The 25,618-nt window shown below is 33.6% G+C and overlaps 1 protein-coding gene across 3 annotated transcripts in view; it reads left to right on the top strand.

Annotated features, from left to right (window-relative positions):
• LOC145690134 (uncharacterized) overlaps positions 1–25,612 on the top strand; it is a 171,836-nt gene extending 146,224 nt beyond the window's left edge. For 2 of the 3 annotated variants that reach the window (XM_081764723.1, XM_081764725.1), the window contains 3 exons: positions 6,155–6,453; positions 20,671–21,318; positions 25,350–25,612. In XM_081764723.1, coding sequence (XP_081620849.1) covers positions 6,155–6,453; positions 20,671–21,318; positions 25,350–25,493 — 1,091 coding nt within the window. In that variant the 3' untranslated portion in view covers positions 25,494–25,612. The remainder of the gene's footprint in view (positions 1–6,154; positions 6,454–20,670; positions 21,319–25,349) is intronic. The other variant, XM_081764726.1, reaches the window with a different exon arrangement.
• Positions 25,613–25,618: the final 6 nt, after the last annotated feature.

Below are 25,618 nucleotides of genomic sequence, written 5' to 3' on the forward strand. Positions count from 1 at the left end.
AGCTACCAAAACATCACATGGAAGTACAGAATAGTCTTCATACAGTTGGAGGTAAAAGCTCTGTAAGACCTCTTGTAACGACAAAAGGTGAATAACAAATATATGGGTACATATTAGGACTAGGGGGAAGTCATATAGTAAGGGTATACCTGACGGCGGCCATCTTGAAATCCGTCATTTTGAATTAAGATTAAGTTTTTAAAATAGGAATAGGGTCATGTGATACATGATTTAAGGCGCAAATTTAATCAGAAGAACAAAGGTGACGTTAATTTTGATTTATGCGCAATTGGTAAAAAGTTACAGGGAAATTAAATATTGTTGCAGCATATGTATTAGTCCTTTACCCCACCTTGTAAATTTTGTGTTAATGATAATAATTAACTAAAAATCAGGTGGATAAATATTAGGTCTATGGTAAGAGTTGCCTTGATGGCGGCCCTGTTCAAATCCGCCATTTTGAATCAGACAAAAGTTTTAAATAGCGAGCGAGAAATAGATGTGAACAGGATACAAGAAAAACAACGAAATGGCGTGCAAGTACAACATCAAAAAACTAACACTGTAACGCCACCATTGTATTTCTGATTAACTTCTAGCCCGAAGTCATCTATTGCATTATTCTATTTCCATTTAATTTTGTGCTGGTTAATGATAAAGCAAAAATGGTTATACCGTTGGATTTATGGTAAAATTTGCTACTAATAAGGTGTCACTGTTATGCGTTTTGTTTAAAACTTTTGTCTGATTCAAAATGGCGGGTTTGAGCATGGCCGCCATCAAGGCAACTCTTTTCATAGACCTAATATTTATCCGCCTGATTCTTATTTAATTATCATCATTAACACAAAATTTACAAGGTGGGGTAAAGGACTAATACATATGCTGCAACAATATTTAATTTCCCTGTAACTTTTCACCAATTGCGCATAAATCAAAATTAACGTCACCTTTGTTCTTCTGATTAAATTTGCGCCTTAAATCATGTATCACATGACCCTATTCCTATTTTAAAAACTTAATCTTAATTCAAAATGACGGATTTCAAGATGGCCGCCGTCAGGTATACCCTTACTATATGACTTCGCCCTAGTCCTAATATGTACCCATATATTTGTTATTCACCTTTTGTCGTTACAAGAGGTCTTACAGAGCTTTTACCTCCAACTGTATGAAGACTATTCTGTACTTCCATGTGATGTTTTGGTAGCTGTATCTCCTAAACCCCTGGAGCTTCGCACCTACAACTTCACTGAAATACTGACCACATTTAGTACTACTTTCTCATATGTGTCTCAGTCAGCAACTCGATTCACCCAAACGTAAGGTTTACTTGTAAGTGTTTATAAATTATAATGTATACACCACGTCTTTGGACGATTTCAGTCAATTGTAGCTTATCTTTTATGGCTATTTTTACTTGAAATTACACAACTTTAACAGGCGAACACGAAATTAACTGAACTGTTTGCTGCCGCGTAGTGCTTTCAAACGGGTCAGATCAGGCTTTCATGGGTCAGGGGTCGAGTCAAGCCTGCTTGAGACACGGGTCGGGTCAGGTCACCTACGCTAGGTCAGGGCTGCTCTAGCCACGGGTCGGCTCGGATCAACTTTCTTATGCGCCGTTTCGGCTAAATCCTTCTCGGGTCGGGTCGAGTTGAACGTCGACCCAACCCGACTCATGACCCGAATAGGTTCTAGCCGAAACGACGCGTAAGAAAGTTGACTCGAGCCGACCCGTGGCTAGAACAGCCCTGACCAGACCTGTGACCCAAGGAGGTTCGACTCGAGCCCTGACCCGATGAAGCCTGACCTGACCCGTTTGAGAGCACTAGCTGCCGGCACTGGGCTCAGTAAGCGTTAGTGTAACTTCTAAAAGTGCTGAACACTTATGCTGTCAGTCAAATCAATGTGTATATATCGTGTAAATGTAACTTCCCTTTAGTTATTTAAAGTCAATTTAAAATAAAAGTGTAGTAAAATGTAAAAATTAATTGTGATGTATAAAGTAAGTATTCATATGAAAAGAGGAGGATACATTTCTGGCATTCATATTAATATTATATTATATTAGGTTACAGTATGCAATTCAGTAGAAAATTTCAACCAATTTGATATTAGAACTGATTTATGAGGAAAGAAACTTACATTATTTCTGTCAGTGCTTTAATTATTTAGTGTTTCAAAGTTGACTTGAGATTAGTTTTTACTTATTGCACATGTATATATTTTGGGTTTCCTAAAACGTGACATTCATTTGTTTAAATAAATGGTTTAAATTCATTACATAAAAAAACAATAGCACTACATAAATAACTGAAAGCACCAATTCCGGTATTGTGTGTGTTTACAATAAAAAATGATAATGCCAATTACACACCGTATGAGTTACTATTAAAATGTTCCTACTTCAGATTTTTTTGTAATTAATGTTTTGCTTTTGTATGAATATATGGGATACTATTTATGGGTTCGAAGATGGACTTTTATATGTAATACATATGAAGAATGCCAAGTACATTTTTTACGTTCTTATACAGTGGGCCCTCATTTCAGTTTAGCAGGGTGGGCCCTATAGTTGCCAGTCCGCCCCTGATTGTAAGGATCCCCACGTCGCCGTACCATGCAATAGCCATGCGTACTACACGTGTTGATTATAAACACAAACACGCAGACGACGATCCCGAAAAGGAGTCGATCACCATCGCCAATAGTCGGAAGGACGAGAATCAACGAAGGAAGCCGACAATACAGGATAAAAGGGACCTGCACGCCTCGACCAACATCAATCTTCCCGGATTGATCGAAACACCTCTCACGACGCTCGGTCACCGAGAGGTACCCATCCTTATACCCACGACGCTTGGTCACCGGGTTCCTTTCTTCTTTCTCATGACGCATGGTCACCGAGAGAGAGATACCTAATCTACACCCCTCTCAGGACGCACAGTCACCGAGAGTACCTCACCTCAAAGCCCACGATGCTTGGTCACCGAGCTCCTATCTTAATCTTACCTAAATATTACTTATTATAATTTGTGTACATAAGAAGACTTTTTATAATAAAAAGGTGAAGGAAAAGTAAAAATCCCGAGTACATTTTATTGCTCTACCCAAGAAATTTTACAATATATATGTAGTGTGTATATAGTTTCTGATAAAGGATATGGTAGATATCCGAAACTGTAACACATAATAGTTTTAAGATACATAATAGTGTGTTTTTAAGCTTTGGTCAGTTTTCTTTTGTTACAATATCCAATAATAAGCCATGGATAGTGTTTCCATTATAAGCAGTTTAAGCTTCATAGAGACTAAACTCATGAATGTTATATACTGTGTATATTATAATAATAGTGAAACATGGTGTTCTTCTACCAGCGTTTCCAATATATTTTGTTAAAAATGCTTTAATTAGGTTACGCTTCTGTTTGTTCGTTATTAAATCCTGTAACTTAAATTTCACGCATTTCCATACTAATTAAAGCTCTGAAATTTTGTATAGAACGTAAACCTGAAAATAATCCATTGTCGTACAATTTTCGCTCTAACTTATCGTTTTACTGTAAAGTTAATTAGGTTATTGCAAAGTATTGCGTAGGCCAGGGTACGAAGTTTGTCTGCCAGGTACCATTGAAGACCTAATATTTTAGTTTGGCGGTAGACATTTAACGTTCTTTGTTTGCCTTCGAACTGCAAAGAAAGAAAAAAAAAAAGATTATCAAACTCTCTGATCTGGCTACTGGGTTCAAATTTGAAAATTCGTTACCTGGCGTAGGCGATGTCAATTAATTAAGCAGTATTTCACTAGATGACGAGAGTTTAATGCTAGTTCGATACCTTTATGTGGCGCATCTAAAGAAAAAGTAAGGAATAAAGAATTGGAACAGAGACTAAGAACGTGGATCCCATTCATTATAATGGGTTATGGCTAGGGATGGCCAATTCCGGAATTTTTTACTTTCCGGAATCCGGAAAGTAAAATCGGAAAAAATCAAAAATTCGAAAAAAATCCGAAATTTAAAAAATTCCGATTTCGGAAAAATTCAGAATTTAAAAAATTCCCATTTCGGAAAAATTCCGTATTTTTTCTGAAATCCGGGAAGTTACATTTCCGATTCCGGAAAATCGATTTTCCGGAATCCAGAAAATTTTGGCCACCCCTAGTTATAGCAAACCACTTCCGTAGTGTTCATAAAAACTTTAGCCCACAACCTTAGAAAATGCGCCCAATGATTTTGGTCAGACCATTTCTTCATTTACTCCGACAAAACAAATATTTTTCTCTTTTTTAATTTGACTTTTTTTAAAAAAGTTGTTTATTATTATTATTATTATTATTATTATTATTATTATTATTATTATTATTATTATTATTATTATCTTAGCAGATATTCATCATGACTTGAATTTTATTACCTTTGAGTGATAGGCGCTTTTTTTTTTAACTAAAGTTCTTTCATAATATTATACATGGTGGATTTTACCTTGATGGATCTAGTCCATTAGAATCCCTTATAATCAAATAAGGAATTTCACTCCTTTTCTTTGTTCTAATTCTCTTCCAAAATCATCAATTTATGACTGTATAGGTACGGCTAATAAATTCAATATTCTTCTGGATTTTTCAAGCTACATTTTTCAATATTCTTCTGGATTTTTCAAACTAAATTTTTCAATGTTGTTCTGGATTTTTCGAACTAAATTTTTCAATATTGTTCTGGATTTTTCAAACTAAATTTTTCAAATATTGTTCTGGATTTTTCAAGCTAAATTTTTCAATATTATTCTGGATTTTTCAAACTAAATTTTTCATTATTTTTCTGGATTTTTATAAGCTAAATTTTTCAATATTTTTCTGGATTTTTTAAACTAAATTTTTCAATATTGTTCTGGATTTTTTCAAATTAATGTTTTCAATATTATTCTGGATTTTTTCAAGCTAAGATTTTTGTTGTACGTTAAACATTTATTAATTACTAAGAAATCTTTATTTAATCTTTCAATTTCTTCCACAATCATATACTTCATGTGTGCTTTTTATATTTATTTGTTATATATTTGTGTTCTAAAATAACTGAAATGTTTTTGTTTTCTCAGTGTATTCTGCATCAAAATTTATATATTTTGATCCAATGCCAGTGTTCGTATTTCTAACCTACCTTGTGTACTTTTTATGAGTAAGACCTTTAAAATCTATATTTTTTAACCATATATGTAGTAATTATGGTTGCTTATGACCAAACTCTTTAATAAATAATTACTTTTATTAGTGTTGTTTATGATCAATACTTTTACTATTTTACTATCAGTAATATGTTACACGCTACACTTTCAACCTTTTTTATTTTGCATTCATTATGTTTCTATAATTATTACATGTTTATGTATCATTTATTACATTTGTCTATGTTAATTCTATTTGTTCTTGTATTTTACTTGGCACACTTGTGGTCATTGGCTATTTGTGACTAATAAACCTTTTCTTTGTTGTTATTATTATTATTATTATTATTATTATTATTATTATTATTATTATTATTATTATTATTATTTACAGTTATTTCAGGGATTTCCGAATACCTAGGTATATGTAACGTAGAAGAAAGTGACAGTAACATCTTAGAAAGTTGCAATATATATTTCTTTAATCTATAAACATTGAAATGAAGATGAATATTGTCATTTATGTTTACATTTCCGAAAGATTAAACTGGATTATAAATAAGCAGTTAGAGAATTGTATCTAAAAATAAATATGAAATATATATCCCGGCGTCTGCTTCCTTTTCCCTTGTTCCTTCTTTGTTGGTTCGAACTGTGAACATAACTTTTGAAACATGCACTTCTTTTTACACCAGAAATGAGGAAATTATTGGACTCACTAATAATTATTTTTCAGGCTCATTGACAATCCAAAAATCTGGTAGTTCAGTTTATGACCTCAGTTCCAAAACTTCTCCACTGTATATAAAAAAAATAATGTATTCGAAAACTAGTTAGGTTATTTCATCGTATTTTGTAAATAGAAAATGGCTTACTTTTGCAAATTGCGATATTGCTCGTTTTATAACGCATTTCTGAGAAATATGTATAATATTTTATTACAATAATACAGTATTTGTAAATAATTCCGTTTTTTCTGTCCCTTCAGAATACATAATATTGATTCCTAGGCTAATAAACGTAACAAATGCATTCAGCAGGACATCTATGCTAAAATATCATAACGAAGCTCTAAACATACTGAAGAAGAACCAAGATAGTTTCTTGTATGAAGTTGGCTGTGTGATAAATGATAAGAAAGATGTCTTTGCACGGCTAGAGGGTGAGCTGAAACCTTTGCATGGGTATCCTGGCAATAAGCACCTATTAGATAATTTGATGAGTCAAGTTGAAAAGTGTTGGGAAAGCTATGAGGAGGATGTTATGACTGTTTTGAACAATTATGAGGTAGGCTTGCTTTCTTTTTACTTTTATTATATATATATATATATATATATATATATATATATATATATATATATATGAACTGTTACTTTAGAGCTAAATTAGGTCGACTGAATATTGAAAGTCGTAGTTATTAATATCTATCTTAATTCTGAATACTATTTCACATGTAAGGATACTAAGTGAATTATTATTAAGACGAATTCTCGCATATTTTTTTAATTAATCACTTTTCTTCATATGTATTTCTCTTGATGATCTTCAGCTCTAAATAGCCATAATACTTATTAATCTTTATCTTCCAATGTAATGTCCATATAACATTTTTTTTTCCAAAATCTATCTTGTTCATTTCTGTTCTTGCTTGATAACCATTAAGTGACCCGGCATGTGCAATATTCATAATCTTTTTCGCCAATACTCTCTCCTCATTTTTAAAAATAAACATTAAAACTCTCGCATTCCTCTTCTTTTTAACATATCAGAAACCTTTTTTATTTCTTTCCTTTTTTTCTAAGAATCTCAACGGCCTGCTGCCACTTTTATTTCAAAACGCCAACAATGAATCCGCCAAGTGGACTTTGTGATGGTCAAACACCGTGTGCGGGGTTTTCTTGAGGTTCTCCCGTTCCCTCCCTATTTCTTCACTGTACCATTATCATCCATCTCATCATCATCGTCTCTCTTTGCTTTGATGCATAATCGTTGAAGGTTAAACTCCATTAATAATAATAATAATAATAATAACTCCAATAATAATAATAATAATAATAATAATATAGTATTTGTTTTGGTATAACAATTATTTATCAGTAAGTTCATTCTTAACGATGTGTTGGCTGTACTCCGTCTATTTTAATTCGCGTATTGTACTGTATTGTAAAAGTCAAAGACATACCTGTCAGTTGAGATTTGTATACAAGTATAAAGTACTGTATATCAAAAACCTTATTCCAGTTTAACCGGATTTTCGTTTAACCGAAGCATCAATGGTCCCATCAGATTTGGTTAAATGGAAATCTAGCGTAATTACATTGAAGCGATACAGTTTAACTTACAATTAAATTGTTACAACAGGTGGGGTGATCAGAAAGTAAGGTTACAAAACCTGCAGTTCATACAAACAATACAGCCAACAGATAGTACATATATTAGGTTATTTTTCGACAGAATGCATATTGGTTGAGGCATTTATCGTATCGCGGTATGAGTTTGAAGATTCCCTCCTGGTAAAAATCCTATCCTTGCGTATTCAGGCGAACTGTCCCACCTCCGAATGTGTTGAACCCTTCCGAACGACATTTCCGATTCTGCCATCCGATGCCTGCCATCCCTCCTGTTGTCCTGATCCGGCTCCTCCACGCGAGCTGTGTTCAAATCTGTTGACGGCGTGCTGGATCGGCCACTGCGTTCCTCGTCGGTGCCTTTTTCTCTACCAGCCGCAAACTGTCGACACCATTTTGCGACATGCTGACGAGACATCACAGTCTCTCCGTAAACTGAGACCAGCTGCCGGTTAATTTGAGCCGCGGTTACGTGTTTCGGCCATAAATGTAGAACAACTGAGCGGACTTCTTCACGAGATCTGCTTTCCAACCGAACTACCATTTGTGTTTATCTACAACTAGCTCGTATGTGACGGGTGACCGAAACTCTGCACAGTTGCCAACTCCGTGTATTAAAATTACCGCACACTCCTCATTTCTCTATAACAGACGAAACTAGAAATATCGGCCTTGTAGCCTTAGTTTCTGATACTCTTCGTATTATTACTGTAGAAATTGTTACAATTCTCGGTATCGCGATCAGAATGTTTCCTGTATCTATTAGCTAAAATACTTAAAAAGGAAACTAAATCTGGCCTCGAATGACTTAACCACACCTGATTGGACAAATCCTGTAATAAAGATATTATGAAAACAAGCAAATTACAACTAAGTTTCATTCACACCAGCACACATTCTTAACACCTAAAGTGAGTGAAGGTGGGTGATCAGAGTTATAGATTTTATTTAAAGAAATTCCAAAAAAATGTTAAATTAAAATATTTAATGCAATCCAGATTCCTTCAAAACAATTATAACAATAATTAAGTTCCAAAATCCTTTCAACAAATCCTTAATAGGTCCTTAATTTCGAAGATGGTGTTCAAAAATTTAATAGAAAAACCTTTACTCTAACAATTTCAGTTAATTTTCGCAAGGCAGAGATCATTCACAGTAATTTAGATCAAGAATGAAGACAACACTATCAAAACTCTCAAATCATTAAATATTAAATATTAAATTGAATTCTATAATTCAAAAACAGCAAAGGTAACAACCACGTCAATTAATTTATCTCACTGTAACAAACAGGTATCGTGACTTTCGAAGTAGCCTCGTATATTTATTAACAATTTACTTCCTGAACTATTTATCTCTTTATTACTTAATTAGGGTATATGCGCAGTGATAATGCTACTAAAATACTATTCAACTAACTACAGTGCAATTAACTAGTATTAATACTTCACACTTACCATAACTCAGCAGGAAATAATAGTTACAGAAAGGCAGAGGTAGTTACCATTCTCATCTCCAGATCCTCTTGGGTTTTAGCGACTGTTCCATTACAATACCAAACCATACAGTGCAGTGCACGCGAATATTTCAATCATTTCAAAATTTAAGAAAAAAATATTCGGACGGACGGTATGTTCTAAATTTTAATCAAAATTTATTTCAAATTTACATTCGAAATCTAGTCGAAAAATCCAAGAAAAATAGAATAACAATAAATGCATTTAACAGCAATTAATTAGTTAATTAGCTAACTAATGACGTTTTCATTAACAGCACTGTAAAATAATTAAATAATTTCCACAGCAGGAAATACTTATTTATAATTTACTTTAGTTCTTGAGAAACTGTTATACCTTTAAGAAAGGAAACTCAGATTAATTAAACTCTATCTTAATTACGGTAATAAACAAACATTTTCACTAAATTACTTTAGTCCTTCAACAACTATCATCACGTCATTAGACTCGGTTTAGATTTTAAAATTTAATTGACTATTTTCAAAGTGAACAAAACTGAAATAATTAGAAATTTAAGTTACCGTTAATTAGCCACGTAGTTTAATAATGAACAAAAAGAAATTAAAGAAATCCTTCTCATATTAGTTATCACGAGAGTATGCAATTTTAGGGTGGAATTATAACACTTGATTTTACGTTTTACTTTTTCCCCCTTTTTATAGTTACCCAGTTAAATTTCTCACTCGACCTCCAATGACACAACGAAAGCAAGACAAGCACTAGACACGCTGACTCATTACACGTGTTCCGTCTTTCACATAACTGCATAGGAAGTTAACGTATTTTTAGCCTTTAAAAGGATTTAATACGGAAGTCTTTTTCAAAAGAATTAGACCTTTTTAATTTCATTTCATTCACTTGCAAAATACGTATTCTTTAACACTACTTCACACACTTGAAACACGGAAAATACAAGTAAGCTTATCACTTTTAAACTGATTCAACTTTAGAGAACTTAATTAGACTCATAATTTAAATTAAGCCTTTTAAAACTATGAGTAATTTAGCACTAAGTTTAGAAGCACAGTTATAATTAAGGCACTCTTCACCATATAATACGAGGCACAACTATATCGAAAACTTTGACCACGTTTTCTAAAAAGAACAACTTTCGGCGCGAAGTAATGTAAGTCGAATACTTGAGTCCAACCCGTGTTGGCTCAATAAACTACGAAACAGTTATGAGGCGCAGCGGATCAGAATGGCATATATAAGAGCAAGACTCTCGCTACTGCGCAGAACCCAACACATTACATACGTCACTCCAGAATACTGCGCTAAACTGAAGTGGTTGCGAAAGTTCTTTTTTTTAAAAAAAATTGATTCTCTGCCGTATTACAAGTATTACTAAGTTAACATATAGACATATATATATATATATATAATTTTAAAGCTTTTTCAACGTTCTTTACAATGAAAGTATTCCCAATTCAATACAACAATGTACAACAAAACAATTCTTCAAAAACACATTTTTTTATCTTTTGTTACTTTTTTAAAAAAAGAAAATAACAAGAGTAATTTTCATAATGAAGATATTAACAAGAATGTAACGATTTTTCAATCGTTACAAACAGCACCTCCTTGTTAAATATAAAATTTTAAGGTAGAACAAAATTTTATATACAATATAAAATTTCATTTTTAAACGTCCATTACTTTTATATTTTATATCATTCTCTTTAACGAAATTTTTCAAAAGTCCTTTCTTTTAAATTTTTATTACTTCAGATATTTTCTATTTTTATTTCGGAATTTTTGTCACTTCTGTAGAATTTCCATTCCAGGGTTTGATGCAACATTCCACTCAAATGCAGACCAATTCTCCGCGTCTGGGTTTGAGAACAACCAGCCAAATATAAGATCACCAATTTTGACAGACCATAAACCATTCTACAAGAGGCGTTGACCATCTTCACATGTCTCCATGTAAAATACATCAATGTAAGGAAATACAAAAGGCAATCTAAAAATATAGACAGAAATGTTAATTCAAGCAATTACAAGATGTTAACCCTGTAAAGCAACAAAATAAAGCAACAAAAGTTTAATTTCAAAATGAGAACAAGATCTTCGAGTTTTCCGTTTCACATGTAGAATATTATATTCAGATGTAACACATTTCAACTATCAATTACACTTTAAATGGTATAAATCTACACTAATGCATGATTTACAAATGAATTTTTAATGAACATGAAAAAATGAATGTGAAACGATTATGATCATATCCTAATTCTACATGACATCTTAATTCCTACATTAAACTACTTCTAAACCTAACTTAAATCTAAATTTTCTTAACCTAACCTTACGTAACTAATTAAAGTTTAAGCTCTTCTAGTTTAACTCTACATGTGTAGGATTCTCATTTTCATTTATTCAGTTGATGTTTGCCCCATTTCTTCTTACAAAGTATTTTAAGATCACTTACATGAGCTCTCTTAGTATTGTTAGCATTTTTTACATCTAATAATACGGAACTATAAGTTAAGAATTTCACAATTTTAAATGGACCAATCCAATGATACATTAAACTTTTGGTTACTTTATCTTTCAGAGATGATTTTTCGTGGTTTTTAACTAATACAAGATCATCTACAACCAAATTTACATCCTTCCATTTACCTTCAAAGAGTTTACGACGTTTCTCCCAAGATTTTATCATATTGTTCATTGCATTTTTCCAAACATCTTGACTATTCAGACCTTTAAGATCAGCATCCATAACTTTCCATTTGATCTCTAATGGACTATTTAACTCTCTACCAAAAAATAACTCTGAAGGCACAGCTTTTAGTCCTTCGTGCTCACACAAATTAAGATTAAACTGGAGTTCACGAATAACCTTACTCCATTGGTTTTGTCTTTCAGCAAAATAAGATTTCAAAGAGTATTTTAGAGTTTTTATGAATCTTTCTGCAATGTTTGCCTCCGGATGGTACGGGCTTAGTTTTATATGCTTAATACCCAAACTATACATAAATCCCTGAAAATATTCAGATGTAAATACTGAGGCGTTATCGCTAGATATTGATTCTACAAAACCATAACGGGAGAACAAATCATACAATATCTTGAACAATTATCCACTGCTATAAGATAAGTATAGCCTTCAGAAGAAGGTAAAGGCCCTACGGTATCAATCATCCAGTTTGAATTTATCCTTTGAGTCACATGAGACCCTAGTCTGCCATATTTCTTAGTATTTAAGGATTTTGACATTCTGGACAAGACCTAACAAAATCCTTTACGTACTCTATTAAACCATCAAATGTAAATCGCTTCATAATTTTAAGTAAGGTTTTATATATGCCTGAATGACCACCTGTAAGATATTCTAAATGATAGTATTCGACCAGCCTTCTTCTAAGATCTTTTGGAACAACGATTTTCCACTCATTGTTCTTTGCCCTAGTCATTTTTAACAAAAACCCATGTTTGATCTGATACTCATTACTATTCTCACCACCTTCTATCTTAACGATTAACTCATTTATTTCAGGATCCTTACGTTGCAATTCAATCAATGGTTCACTTAGAAAAGGTAATTTCCAAAGATGAGTCAAAACTAAATAGGTTTTATCGTTATTTTCTTTGACTAACTCTATGGTCAAAATTAAACAAATCGTACTGCCTAGATAGGAAATCTGCTCCTTTATTCTCATTAGTTTTCAGATGGTGGATTTTAAATGAGAACTGGGAAAGTTGTCCTATAAGTGAACCTTACTTTAATAGTCTTTTAGAGTTATTAATTATCCAACTTAAGGCCTTGTTATCAGTATACAAATCAAATTCATTAAACAAAAAATGTTTGAATCTTACTATGGTTTTAACTAGGCTCAAAAATTCAATCTCGTAGATTGATCTATGCCGGTCAGCCTCACTTAGTTTCTTCGAAAAGAAACCCAGAGGAATTAAGTCTCCATTATCATTTTTCTGTGAAATTACGCCTCCTAAGCCTCGCGAGGACCCATCGACGTGAACTACGAACCTCTTTGAAAGATCAGGTGTTTTTAGAATACGCTCTTCCGAGAAAATTCTTTTTATTTCTAAAAAGGCGTTATTTTGGGCTTCCCTCACTCAAATTTCTTCTTAATAGATCTTAATTCAGATATAGGACCAATAATTTCTTGAAATCCAGGTATGAAGCTTGAATAAAAATTAACTACTCCACAGAATCGCTGAACGGCTTTTCTTGTCTTAGGTGGTGGGAGATTAAGAATAGACTCAACTCGTTTAGGATCCATGGTGATATTATCCCCATCGACTATAAAACCTAAATACTTAATCCTCTGTTTAAAGAAAAAACTCTTCTTAGGAGATATAGTCAGACCATATTCTCTAAACCTATTTAACACCATTCTAATCGCCTTTTTATGTGACTCCTTATCCCTATTTGCGACTAAAATGTCATCAAAGTATACGTGAACACCATACGGTTCAAGGTCACCAAGTACAACTTTCATACATTTAGATAAAACACTACTTCCAACCTTAATTCCAGCTGGGAGCTTCTTATATTGGAATGTACCAATCGGAGTAACTATAGTAGTTAAATCACGACTCGCTTCATCAAGCTCGAGCTGAAAATAAGCTTTCTTTAAATCACCCAATGATATATATGGGCATCCAGATAAGTTACTTAAACATTCTTCCATGTGAGGTGTCGGAAAAACATAATCTGACAACATACTATTTAATTTTACAAAGTTAGCAACAAAACGGTATGAACCATCTCTGTTTTTCACAATGAAACATGTGCTGCCAAAGTTTGAGTGATCAGTTTCAACTAACACGTCTTGTTCTACTAATTCTCTTATAACGTTTTCAAAAATATGTCTCTTTTCCCTGGGTATGGGAAAAGGCTTTTCTCGAAAATATTTTTGCTGTCGAAGGTACAATTTATATTTAAAACCTTTGAGGCAGCCCACCTTCTCTCACATCAGGATAATCCTGTTTGAGAGATCGCACAAATGACTATATCTGGATCAATCCAATAGTCACTGTCATCTTCCGAAGGACTACCAGTAGGAGATTCATCCTCAGGTTCATGAAGTTCTATTCTATCCAAGTCATTTTCAGTTCCTTCAAGTGGTGTTTTCTCAAAACTATTATATCACTCGAAGATTCCAGTCCAAGTTGTTGTTTTAACTTCTTAAATCTTTCGCTAAATTCTTCTTCAAAGGATTCATTCCACTCGTTAGTATTTTTGGTTTCACCTGAATCTACCAGTTCTAACACTCCATCCTTATCGGCGTACACTTCACCAGTTGCTAAGACGATCTTAGATATTTGGTTATTTCTAGTATGATCTCGAAGTCCATTGACACGTCCCAGTTGATCCACAAGACCAGAAACTGATGTTGGAATAGTGTTAACTAATGTATCTTCAGGTTCCAGGTAGTTCTACTTAGGATCTGGTTCACACTGAATTCCAATCTCCCTAGAATCAGACCCCACTGAATGCACTGAAATAATAAAGTTTTTCGACGACGGAAGCCATGTAGATAAATACAAACAGGCTTCAGATCCTCATCCTTCAAACAGCTCGAACCATGGATGCCATCTACTTCAAAGAATTTTTTTAAAGTCTCCATCGATCTCAAAGGAACGTATCTTCTTTTGTTTCGAAAATAAAGTTTGTTTCCAAGTACATCAAGCATGGCACCAGTTGAACGCAAAAACGAAGTACGCAAGATAGCATCACAGGGTAATGAAGCTATCACCACGAAGTCCACTTCAAATCTGAATCCACCTAAGTTCAAGTCCACAGTGACTTCTCTAGGTTCTGTCACATTAGAACACATCATAGAATTCATTTTCATCGACGGAATCGATCGTTGCCTCTTAATCAGATGACTAATTTGATTAATTAGAGTCGACGATGCTAAATTTACAGAACTTCCGCTGTCAATACAAAGAGGAAGTCTCTTATCACTAATGGACCCAATCACAAAGGTTGCAGAACAATTATCTCTACTAGAAGGCACCTTGTACGTAGGAGAAGCATTTACACTCTTCCTGTCATTTATGGATTTCTCAGGACCTCCTGTGTTGAGACTGAGTTGGTTAGACTTACCTGAGTATGACCTCACATTATTACCACTTACAAATTTCTTACCATACTCAGAATCCAAGTTTTTCTTATTGACATTTTTTGAAAATTTATTTTCAGAAACTTTTTTAGAATCATTATTATGTCTAAAATTCATAGTATCCTTCAACCTATTCCCACCATTAGGATTAATAGGCTTAAATCTATTGCCTTTATAAGCATTCTTAACTGATGAAACAGTACTGGCCACCCTTACCTCCTGATCCTCATTTGGAACAAAACAAGTTTTTAAGTTTCGGTTTTTAGACGAATTAATTTCTAAGTATTCCCTTTTTGATCTTTTGTACAAATCAAGTTGCTCAATTATATATTTCATTTCAGTAATGTTTCGTGGAATACTATCTGAAAAACATTTGTACATATACACAGGATTCAAACCGTGAATGATAATTTCCAAAATTTCAAACTCGCTTGACCCTACATTTAAGACCTTGGCTGAATTGTACACGTCATCTATAAATTGCATCACATGTTCACTAGGTTCCATGGGCCTATATACTTTAACCCCTATTACATATCCCCTAACATTTAAAGAAAAAAATTTATTCAACAAAGTCATCCTTAATTCAGGCCAAGTTTTATTTAATGTAAGACCATTCATTATTTCTGTATACAACAACCCTGAAGTTTTAACAGAAACTGCATACAAAATCATTCTTAAAGAGAAGTTGTAATTTAAAACAAGATCGTTTAAAATAAGCATCAATTCAAATACTTGAAAACTGTCATTACCATCAATCTTTTTCAAAGAACCAAGTTTAGTGTCAATAAGAACACTAATCTTATTGAAAACATACTTATCTATTAAAGGATTGAAAGATTTCCAATTGTCCCCACAGTTTGTTACCACCGGAAGTCTCTCAGGAACACTGTATGTGTTTAAAGGCATAAAGGCTCTAGGAGGTTCACAATATTGAGACCTTACTGATTCTTGAATATGTCCATACGTATTATGAATACCATCAAACCCTTGAGCTCCCACACTATCTACATACTGAGGCGGTTATTCAAAGTTCCCTGAGTTTTGTTGGTCAAGTACTCTTTGCTTTACTTCAGTTTCAATTTCAGAGTCCTTTTTACAAATATTGTGAATACTAGATTTCATTTGAGACCTAACGTCTCTTACCTTAGGGATAGCACCCTTGTAATATAAGGGAGGAGGCGGAACAATAAATTTTTCTATCATTTCCCTGACTTTCCTTATTTAAATTTCCAAATTTTATTTCCTTCTTATTTAAATGCTGATTCTGATCTGGCATGCGACAATTATCATTTACTCCTAAACCACTAAACCCCACTGGTATATTAGGATTACCTAAATTATGACCTTCAACATATGGTTCTTGATGACTAACTTCGAACGACCTACCAGGCTCTAACCTTGACGCATGTTCGCTTCTATGACTAAGATATTTATCAATAAAGTTAGGTTGTACTGTAAAATTTCTATTCGCATAGCGATGAGAACCGACAACTCGACTAAACGGTTCAGAATTTTGTGGTAATTAACTGGAAGCACCTAATCCTGCAAAACACCTGTTTGCGCCTTTACTATTACCCCCATTTTCTATTTTCAGTCTATTCAATTTATCGCTTAGTTGGTAAACAAGGTGGCGCTATAATATCATTTTCGAACCTAGGTGGCGCTATAATATTCTCCTGTAAGAACTGAGTCGACATGTCAGAAATTTCAACTACTTCTATCATAGGTTCTTCAATATTAACTGAAGTAGCATTTGAAAGAACAGATCGATTGTCAAATTCCATGTTTAAACCACAATAAATAAACAAAATGTAAATTAAACACACAGTACAATTTGAATAAGGAAGTGGTAACGGAAATAAATTCAACTGTTACAATATATAAATACTCCAATTTAGCTACGCTACAACTACTTCTACAATCGAACTCATTCATTCAATCTCTAGCACGCAAGCCAATACAAATAAAGGTTGACAAAATTTTTATTAAATTTCACTTTATTTAACAACAAATGTAAATAGAAAGCATCCACAGCTGACAGCTTGTGTAGTTGCAAGTCACTCGTGCTTTTATTATTGGAGCTATGAAAAACTTCAAACTGTTTCTACAAAAGATCTAACTCTGATAATTTTTAATAAATTCCAACTAATTTCTTTTAAATTTTCAAGCTCTATACAAGCAATCCCAATTTTTTGCAAAAATATGATTGCAATCATCAACCGAACTGAGTTTAACAAACAATGACTTCAAAAAAATTAAACGCGAAGATTAATATTAATTTAGGACCAAAAAATCATATCCCACAATCAAAATACCGGAAACGACTCCCACAATGAAATATCCTACACACCTTAACTTTTAAACAACTCTCGTACGTACGGTAGTTTCACTTCAATCACGAAAATATTCACAATTACTGTAATCCTATTTAATATAGTCGGTGACCTTACAAAAGACTTAATCTACAGGCTAAGTTATGATTCACCGAAACCAAAAGATAACTGTTTCGTAGTTTATCTTTTTTGTCACAATTCTCGGTATCGCGGTCAGAATGTTTCCTGTATCTATTAGCTACAATAGTTAAAAAGGAAACTAAATCTGACCTCGAGTGACTTAACCACACCTGATTGGACAAATCCTGTAATAAAGATATTATGAAAACAAGCAAATTACAACTAAGTTTCATTCACACCAGCACACATTCTTAACACCTAAAGTGAGTGAAGGTGGGTGATCAGAGTTATAGATTTTATTTAAAGAAATTCCAAAAAATGTTAAATTAAAATATTTAATGCAATCCAGATTCCTTCAAAACAATTATAACAATAATTAAGTTCCAAAATCCTTTCAACAAATCCTTAATAGGTCCTTAATTTCGAAGGTGGTGTTCAAAAATTTAATAGAAAAACCTTTACTCTAACAATTTCAGTTAGTTTTCGCAAGGCAGAGATCATTCACAGTAATTTAGATCAAGAATGAAGACAACACTATCAAAACTCTCAAATCATTAAATATTAAATGTTAAATTGAATTCTATAATTCAAAAACAGCAAAGGTAACAACCACGTCAATTAATTTATTTCACTGTAACAAACAGGTATCGTGACTTTCGAAGTAGCCTCGTATATTTATTAACAATTTACTTCCTGAACTATTTATCTCTTTATTACTTAATTAGGGTATATGCGCAGTGATAATGCTACTAAAATACTATTCAACTAACTACAGTGCAATTAACTAGTATTAATACTTCACACTTACCATAACTCAGCAGGAAATAATAGTTACAGAAAGGCAGAGGTAGTTACCATTCTCATCTCCAGATCCTCTTGGGTTTTAGCGACTGTTCCATTACAATACCAAACCATACAGTGCAGTGCACGCGAATATTTCAATCATTTCAAAATTTAAGAAAAAATATTCGGACGGACGGTATGTTCTAAATTTTAATCAAAATTTATTTCAAATTTACATTCGAAATCTAGTCGAAAAATCCAAGAAAAATAGAATAACAATAAATGCATTTAACAGCAATTAATTAGTTAATTAGCTAACTAATGACGTTTTCATTAACAGCACTGTAAAATAATTAAACAATTTCCACAGCAGGAAATACTTATTTATAATTTACTTTAGTTCTTGAGAAACTTATACCTTTAAGAAAGGAAACTCAGATTAATTAAACTCTATCTTAATTACGGTAATAAACAAACATTTTCACTAAATTACTTTAGTCCTTCAACAACTATCATCACGTCATTAGACTCGGTTTAGATTTTAAAATTTAATTGACTATTTTCAAAGTGAACAAAACTGAAATAATTAGAAATTTAAGTTACCGTTAATTAGCCACGTAGTTTAATAATAAACAAAAAGAAATTAAAGAAATCCTTCTCATATTAGTTATCACGAGAGTATGCAATTTTAGGGTGGAATTATAACACTTGATTTTACGTTTTACTTTTTCCCCCTTTTTATAGTTACCCAGTTAAATTTCTCACTCGACCTCCAATGACACAACGAAAGCAAGACAAGCACTAGACACGCTGACTCATTACACGTGTTCCGTCTTTCACATAACTGCATAGGAAGTTAACGTATTTTTAGCCTTTAAAAGGATTTAATACGGAAGTCTTTTTTAAAAGAATTAGACCTTTTTAATTTCATTTCATTCACTTGCAAAATACGTATTCTTTAACACTACTTCACACACTTGAAACACGGAAAATACAAGTAAGCTTATCACTTTTAAACTGATTCAACTTTAGAGAACTTAATTAGACTCATAATTTAAATTAAGCCTTTTAAAACTATGAGTAATTTAGCACTAAGTTTAGAAGCACAGTTATAATTAAGGCACTCTTCACCATATAATACGAGGCACAACTATATCGAAAACTTTGACCACGTTTTCTAAAAAGAACAACTTTCGGCGCGAAGTAATGTAAGTCGAATACTTGAGTCCAACCCGTGTTGGCTCAATAAACTACGAAACAGTTATGAGGCGCAGCGGATCAGAATGGCATATATAAGAGCAAGACTCTCGCTACTGCGCAGAACCCAACACATTACATACGTCACTCCAGAATACTGCGCTAAACTGAAGTGGTTGCGAAAGTTCTTTTTTTTTAAAAAAAATTGATTCTCTGCCGTATTACAAGTATTACTAAGTTAACATATAGACATATATATATATATATATCATTTTAAAGCTTTTTCAACGATCTTTGCAATGAAAGTATTCCTAATTCAATACAACAATGTACAACAAAATAATTCTTCAAAAACACATTTTTTTATCTTTTGTTACTTTTTTAAAAAAAGAAAACAAAAAGAGTCATTTTCATAATGAAGATATTAACAAGAATGTAACGATTTTTCAATCGTTACAAAATACACAAGTATTAATGCTGAAATCTAAATACAATTAGAGACCTTGTTCTACTTTGAAATAATTAAATTGAAACAACCTAGCTGCCGTTTTAAATCGGCAAATTGCCTGCACATCAGTGACATATATTGGTGTCAGGCATCGGAGCTAGCGAAAACTATTACTATGACTTAACTATTAGAAATTACCTTGACGCACCGACATATTTGTCTTTTATAATAAGGATTGCAGCTTTTATAATACGGATAGAAGAAAGGATGATTCCATGTGTAAGATGAAAGGGAATCGTGGTTCTTTCGAGTCTATCCTCTTTAAGAAATAGACAATAACATTGTATACCGAGCCTTGTATGTAGGATTTATGGTGTCTTGCTAATGTATTTTTTTAAAATATTATTCACATATTTTATCACCCGATATATATTGTCAAGGTTTAGAGGAGCTGGGGGAAATTCTAAAATCATTGTTGGATGGCTTATTTAATAATAAAATTATTCGTCTTTAAAATTAGTAAAATTTAAAGTATAATAGTAAAATTATTTCGAGTCTTTCCTCTTTAAGAAATAGACAATAACATTGTATACCGAGCCTTGTATGTAGGATTTATGGTTTCTTGCTAATGTATTTTTTTAAAAATATTATTCACAGATTTTATCACCCGATATATATTGTCAAGGTTTAGAGGAGCTGGGGGAAATTCTAAAATCATTGTTGGATGGCTTATTTAAAAGTAAAATTATTCATCCCCTTCATTCCAATCTCACGAGTGACACGAAGGCTGAGGAAGAAGATGAAGAACAACTGTGGCAATCTCTGAGGAAAGTGTCAAAGGCATCGACAAGAAATCCTAAGCAGTCCATACGGAAGAGTTTCGGTTCAGTTAAAAAGTATTCTTCAGGTGGATCCTTCTCTCGCAAGTCTCGATCATCAGCTCTTACAACCACAAGTGATAGAAGTAGGCGATCAAAATCGAGGAAAGGTTCAACGGAATCATCTATTGACATGGAAGGAGAGCAAGAATTATCTCCTGGAGACCAAATGATTGAAAATATACGTTCATCAGATCAAATAAGATTGTCTTCGCTAAATTGTATGAGTGAATCGTCGGCTAACTTGTATGTCACTAAAATGCAGAAGCTGTTTATTCCAGAAAGTAACTGTACTGACTTCTCAGACGTAATCCAACCAAAAGGTGATGATTTTATAGAGCACTATCGAGAAACATTGATTTGCGCTTTTAATACTGATGTTTCTGAAGCATTTGATGTTTCTAATCAAATTGAGGAACAAATTCAGGTAATTGAAGGAAACTTAATCACATTTAACTCAAAATGTATTGGTGTGTCTGTTCCGCAATAACTTTCGAAAAATGAATCCGAATTTAATTAAAGTTGGCATACGCATTGCTTTCAGACGTTTGTTTTATCTTGGCACACTTCCCGCCAGTGCATTTGATTGGAAAGTATTTTCTGCTAGCACTCACGTGAACATTTGAATCCAATGGATGTCTTATTGGTTTCGTCATGTAGGTGGAGTTAGTTGTCAGCCAGCCCATCAAATGAGGTAATTGCTACTTGGCGGGTATTTGAAGTGCTTAGTTGCCACACGCAAACAAGTATGTTACAGTGATTTGTGAGTGATATGGCGTTTTGTTGTGTTTTCTAGCATATTGTAACTGTCAACTGAACCGTGACGTGGCAACAACGCCTTACAGAAGATCCATCCTTTGGGCGGGAAGCATGTCAAGAAAAAACAAACGTACTCTAGCAAGTGGTTAAGGTTGAAGATGTTAAGAATACGGGGTAAAAAGGGCGTATATTCATTCAACTTGGACATTTTGTTGGTTGGCATGGCTTCTTGGGCTTCTTACTTACGTACTACAAACAAACACCAGTTTCATATTTCTATCTTATTTCTAGCCTGAGTTATCAATTTCTGTAATCAGGGAAGGACTTCTCGGACACCCTGTATACATAATGTTGTAAAAACAATATATATTGATTGAATATGGCAGATATTCTCTTTAAACCATGTCCACCATCACAATTGCTGGGGGGTTAAAATCGACCCAGCACAAGACAGTATAATTACTTTCCATAAAATTCGAGAAAAATTCTGACCTAGGCGCCAGTTCTGAACACCAGGCCCCACAATCGAATTTGATATATAGACTTGCATGTTTTGGCCTTACATTATAGTTACTGACGTAAAACCGGTAAGTTTGCCTTTGTGTATAGGCTCTTCTTTAATTATAATAATAATTGAAGGTAATATAAGTGAAGTTTTAAAGTAGTAGTGTACTGTGTATATTTTATGTTCATGTACATGTCTTGTAATTTGAGCACTGAACTACTAATTATTCCTCGATGAATTAAAACCCTCTAATGATAGGCCATTCATGTTAATAAACATTGAGGTTGTCTGACCCCATTGATAACCTCAAATTGATCTTTATTTATATCTACAAAGTGACCTATACCAAGTGAGTCACAAGTCTTGCAGTATTTCTACAACCCAAAGAGCAGGTGCGTGTTGCGTGTATATGCCGTGATCGAGCGGTAAATACAAGGTCAAACTGGTTCAAGAGGTAGTATGGGAAGCGGACTATTTAACACGGAGGGCGCTATTCTGTCACTATCTTCAGTCAGTTTCTAGTGGTATTGACGATGAGTGCCCAACAACGTTTGATACGTGAACTGTTACTGTATTAGTTCGAATTTGGGGAAAGCGTTGCGGCAGCAACCCAAAAGATTAGTTCACGTGAAAGGGGAAGGTGCAGTGAACCACACCACAGCAACTCGTTGGTTCCAGAAATTTCGGGCAGGTTGTAAAAACGCCGAAGATCAGTCAAAGTCTGGCTGCTCCAGGATAACAGATTCTAAGATTATATGACACGCCACTGAGGGAAATGCATCCATCAGCAGACGACGACTGATGCGTCTTCTGAAACGAGTTGTCACATGCAAAAAAAAATCGCAAACTTCGACTTTTCAGATAAATTGACGTTCATTTGTTAATTTATGTACAAAAAGATACACATGCGCAAACCAAACTATAATAAAATATAGTTTATTTATATCCCTATGTACATACCACAACAAGAATTATAACTCTACCTGTCTCCATAGCCGAATGGTGAGGCTCCGAAGTTGACCATTTTCCATGTCTTCTACAATTCATAAATTGTACTCCTGTCTTCGATGGCCCATTACTTGGCGGGAAATTTTTTTTCGACAAAACAAAAAAAAATATAGGTCTCTTAAAAACATGTATAGTTGCTATAAAAAAAAGTTTCAACAATATCTGAGATGGTGATGGTACAATTTTATATTTTTTTGCCTGAGTTGAAATGGAAGGCACCGTAAGAGAATTTTCGCATGTGCTCATATCGCATTTCTTGGCAACCAATAAAACATAGTAGCAAGGAAAGATTTCATTTTTCTTTCTTTTAAATCGAATTCTAATGGTATTAAATTGCGCATGTAACGAACAGCTAACAAAATATGCAGAAGAAGGGAAAGCAAGATATTTCATAAGCGATAGTCCGAGATTTTTATCCATCAATTAGAGAAAATCAATGTTTAGAGTGGGTCAAAAATAAATATGAATAACATTTTCATGATAATTGCTGTTTCCGTAAGGAACATTGTCGTGGCACACTAATGTGTGCCTAACCAAAATCACTAGAGAAACGCACATCGCGATTTTCAGAAAGAAAACCAAAAGTGATCCATCTTCCCGCTGTCCGTTCGTACACTGATAAGAACTAAGCCGCTTGAACAGACCACCTATACCCATACGTAAAATTATAGTCTAGTAGCCAAGACTTCATGATTGCGTCATTTTATAATGATATAAGTCGAGCTTAAGTATTTTACTACTGCATAACGAAAATTTGCAGTCAAATAGTGAAACACCAGGATTCTCAGGGGGAAAAAATCCAAAGCCGTAGACACAAGTTACAAGCAGGTCATAACGACATTGTTTTTCCATAGGAAGGGTCCCTTGCTTGTCAATTTTCTCGAGAATAGGGCCACAACCAATGCACGGCATTATCAAGAAAAGTTGGAGAACTTGAGGCATGCTATAAAGTTACAACGTTCTAAAATGCTCTCCAATGGCATTATCCTTCTTTATGATAATGCCCGCCATCACACGTCCAAATGATGAGAAATACACTTCAGTATTTGGTTGGAAATTCTTTCAATATCTTCTCTAATGTCCAGATCACCCCTATGCGATTTCCACATTTTTGGGAAGCTGAAAAGGAAACATTCGTGAATATCAGGTTGCATCGGACGATAATGGTGTGACTGGCCCATCGGCAGCCCACAGGCTTGTTCAAGGATGGAGCTGACCGTCTCATCTCCCATTGGGATTAATATAGTCAACAGTTTGTGGAAGTTACCTTTAGGTAATAAATGTTTAATGGCATCTGTTGGAATCTGACCCGTTTTCATTTGGCTTCCCCACATACATGCACATTCTCTGGTTGACTATAGCTCTATTTAAGCTAGTGACATTTACTGCTTGCATATTGCTGCTGTTCAAACAATGACTGCTCCAAAAGATGCTTAAAATGTAGAACTTGCAGAAACGAATATTGGATCCACTATTATTTAAAACAAAACATGATTTAAATTGTAATTTTAACTTATAGACACCAAATTGCGAAAATTAATTCCACAATTAAAGTAGTAGGTTCATGTGGCTTAAGTGTTTGTAAATATCGTTTTGTGTACTACATGTTAATCTGACCATGAAGCATTCTGATCTTTCTTTCTAAACGTATATACGATTTGTAGTTTGTTTGTATCTAATTATTTTTAAGACAGTGAAATATGAACAATATGTACCTCTCCTAAGAATCGATCTCAAGCATCAAATGGGAAGCGCTAAAATTGTAGCCACGAGGAAGTCCTTAAAACTATTATAGTTAGCAAATAAATCTCAAACATAAGCTCTTCCCCAGTGCCAAAAAATGAATGGGCCAATGGAAAAATGATGTCATTCTGAAAAATAATGTGTCAATATGACTTATGAAGTTGCCAGTGATATTATGCAAAATACTCCATGTTGGGCCAACAACTTCGCAATGTTGGCTCTACAAGTCCACTTTGTTTTGTTATTAAACTGTAGTTTTCCAATCGATAATGTTGAGAGACTAACTTACACAAATATTTAAAAATCCGATCTAACGATTACCCAACTGCCTGATGATTTTATGTTGGCCCAATATATTTTGTTACTGGGGTTGATTTAGTTCATAGAGTTGAAGTTAGTGCAACAGAAATTATGAGCAAGGAATTATGTTATATCTTTTTCAGGAATATAAATTAAATAATATGGAAGTACAAAACGTATGGAATCGTACCAAAGAGAGTTTCGAAGAAGAGCGGGATACGTGGTTTCAGAGATGGCATATGGCAGTTGAAAAAGTCAAGAAACTATATACGGTACGCTATAATTAAGTACCACTACAATCTTTTTTATGTTTCTATTACAGTTGTACTTACAACTCTATTGATCTAAATTTTGTATTGTGTTTACTAAATGAATACTGAATAAAATAAAAATAAATATTGGCCAATCGGAT

Source organism: Thermobia domestica, chromosome 7, assembly GCF_964235325.1.
Source record: "Thermobia domestica chromosome 7, izTheDome1.hap1.1, whole genome shotgun sequence".
Lineage (NCBI taxonomy): Eukaryota > Metazoa > Arthropoda > Insecta > Zygentoma > Lepismatidae > Thermobia > Thermobia domestica.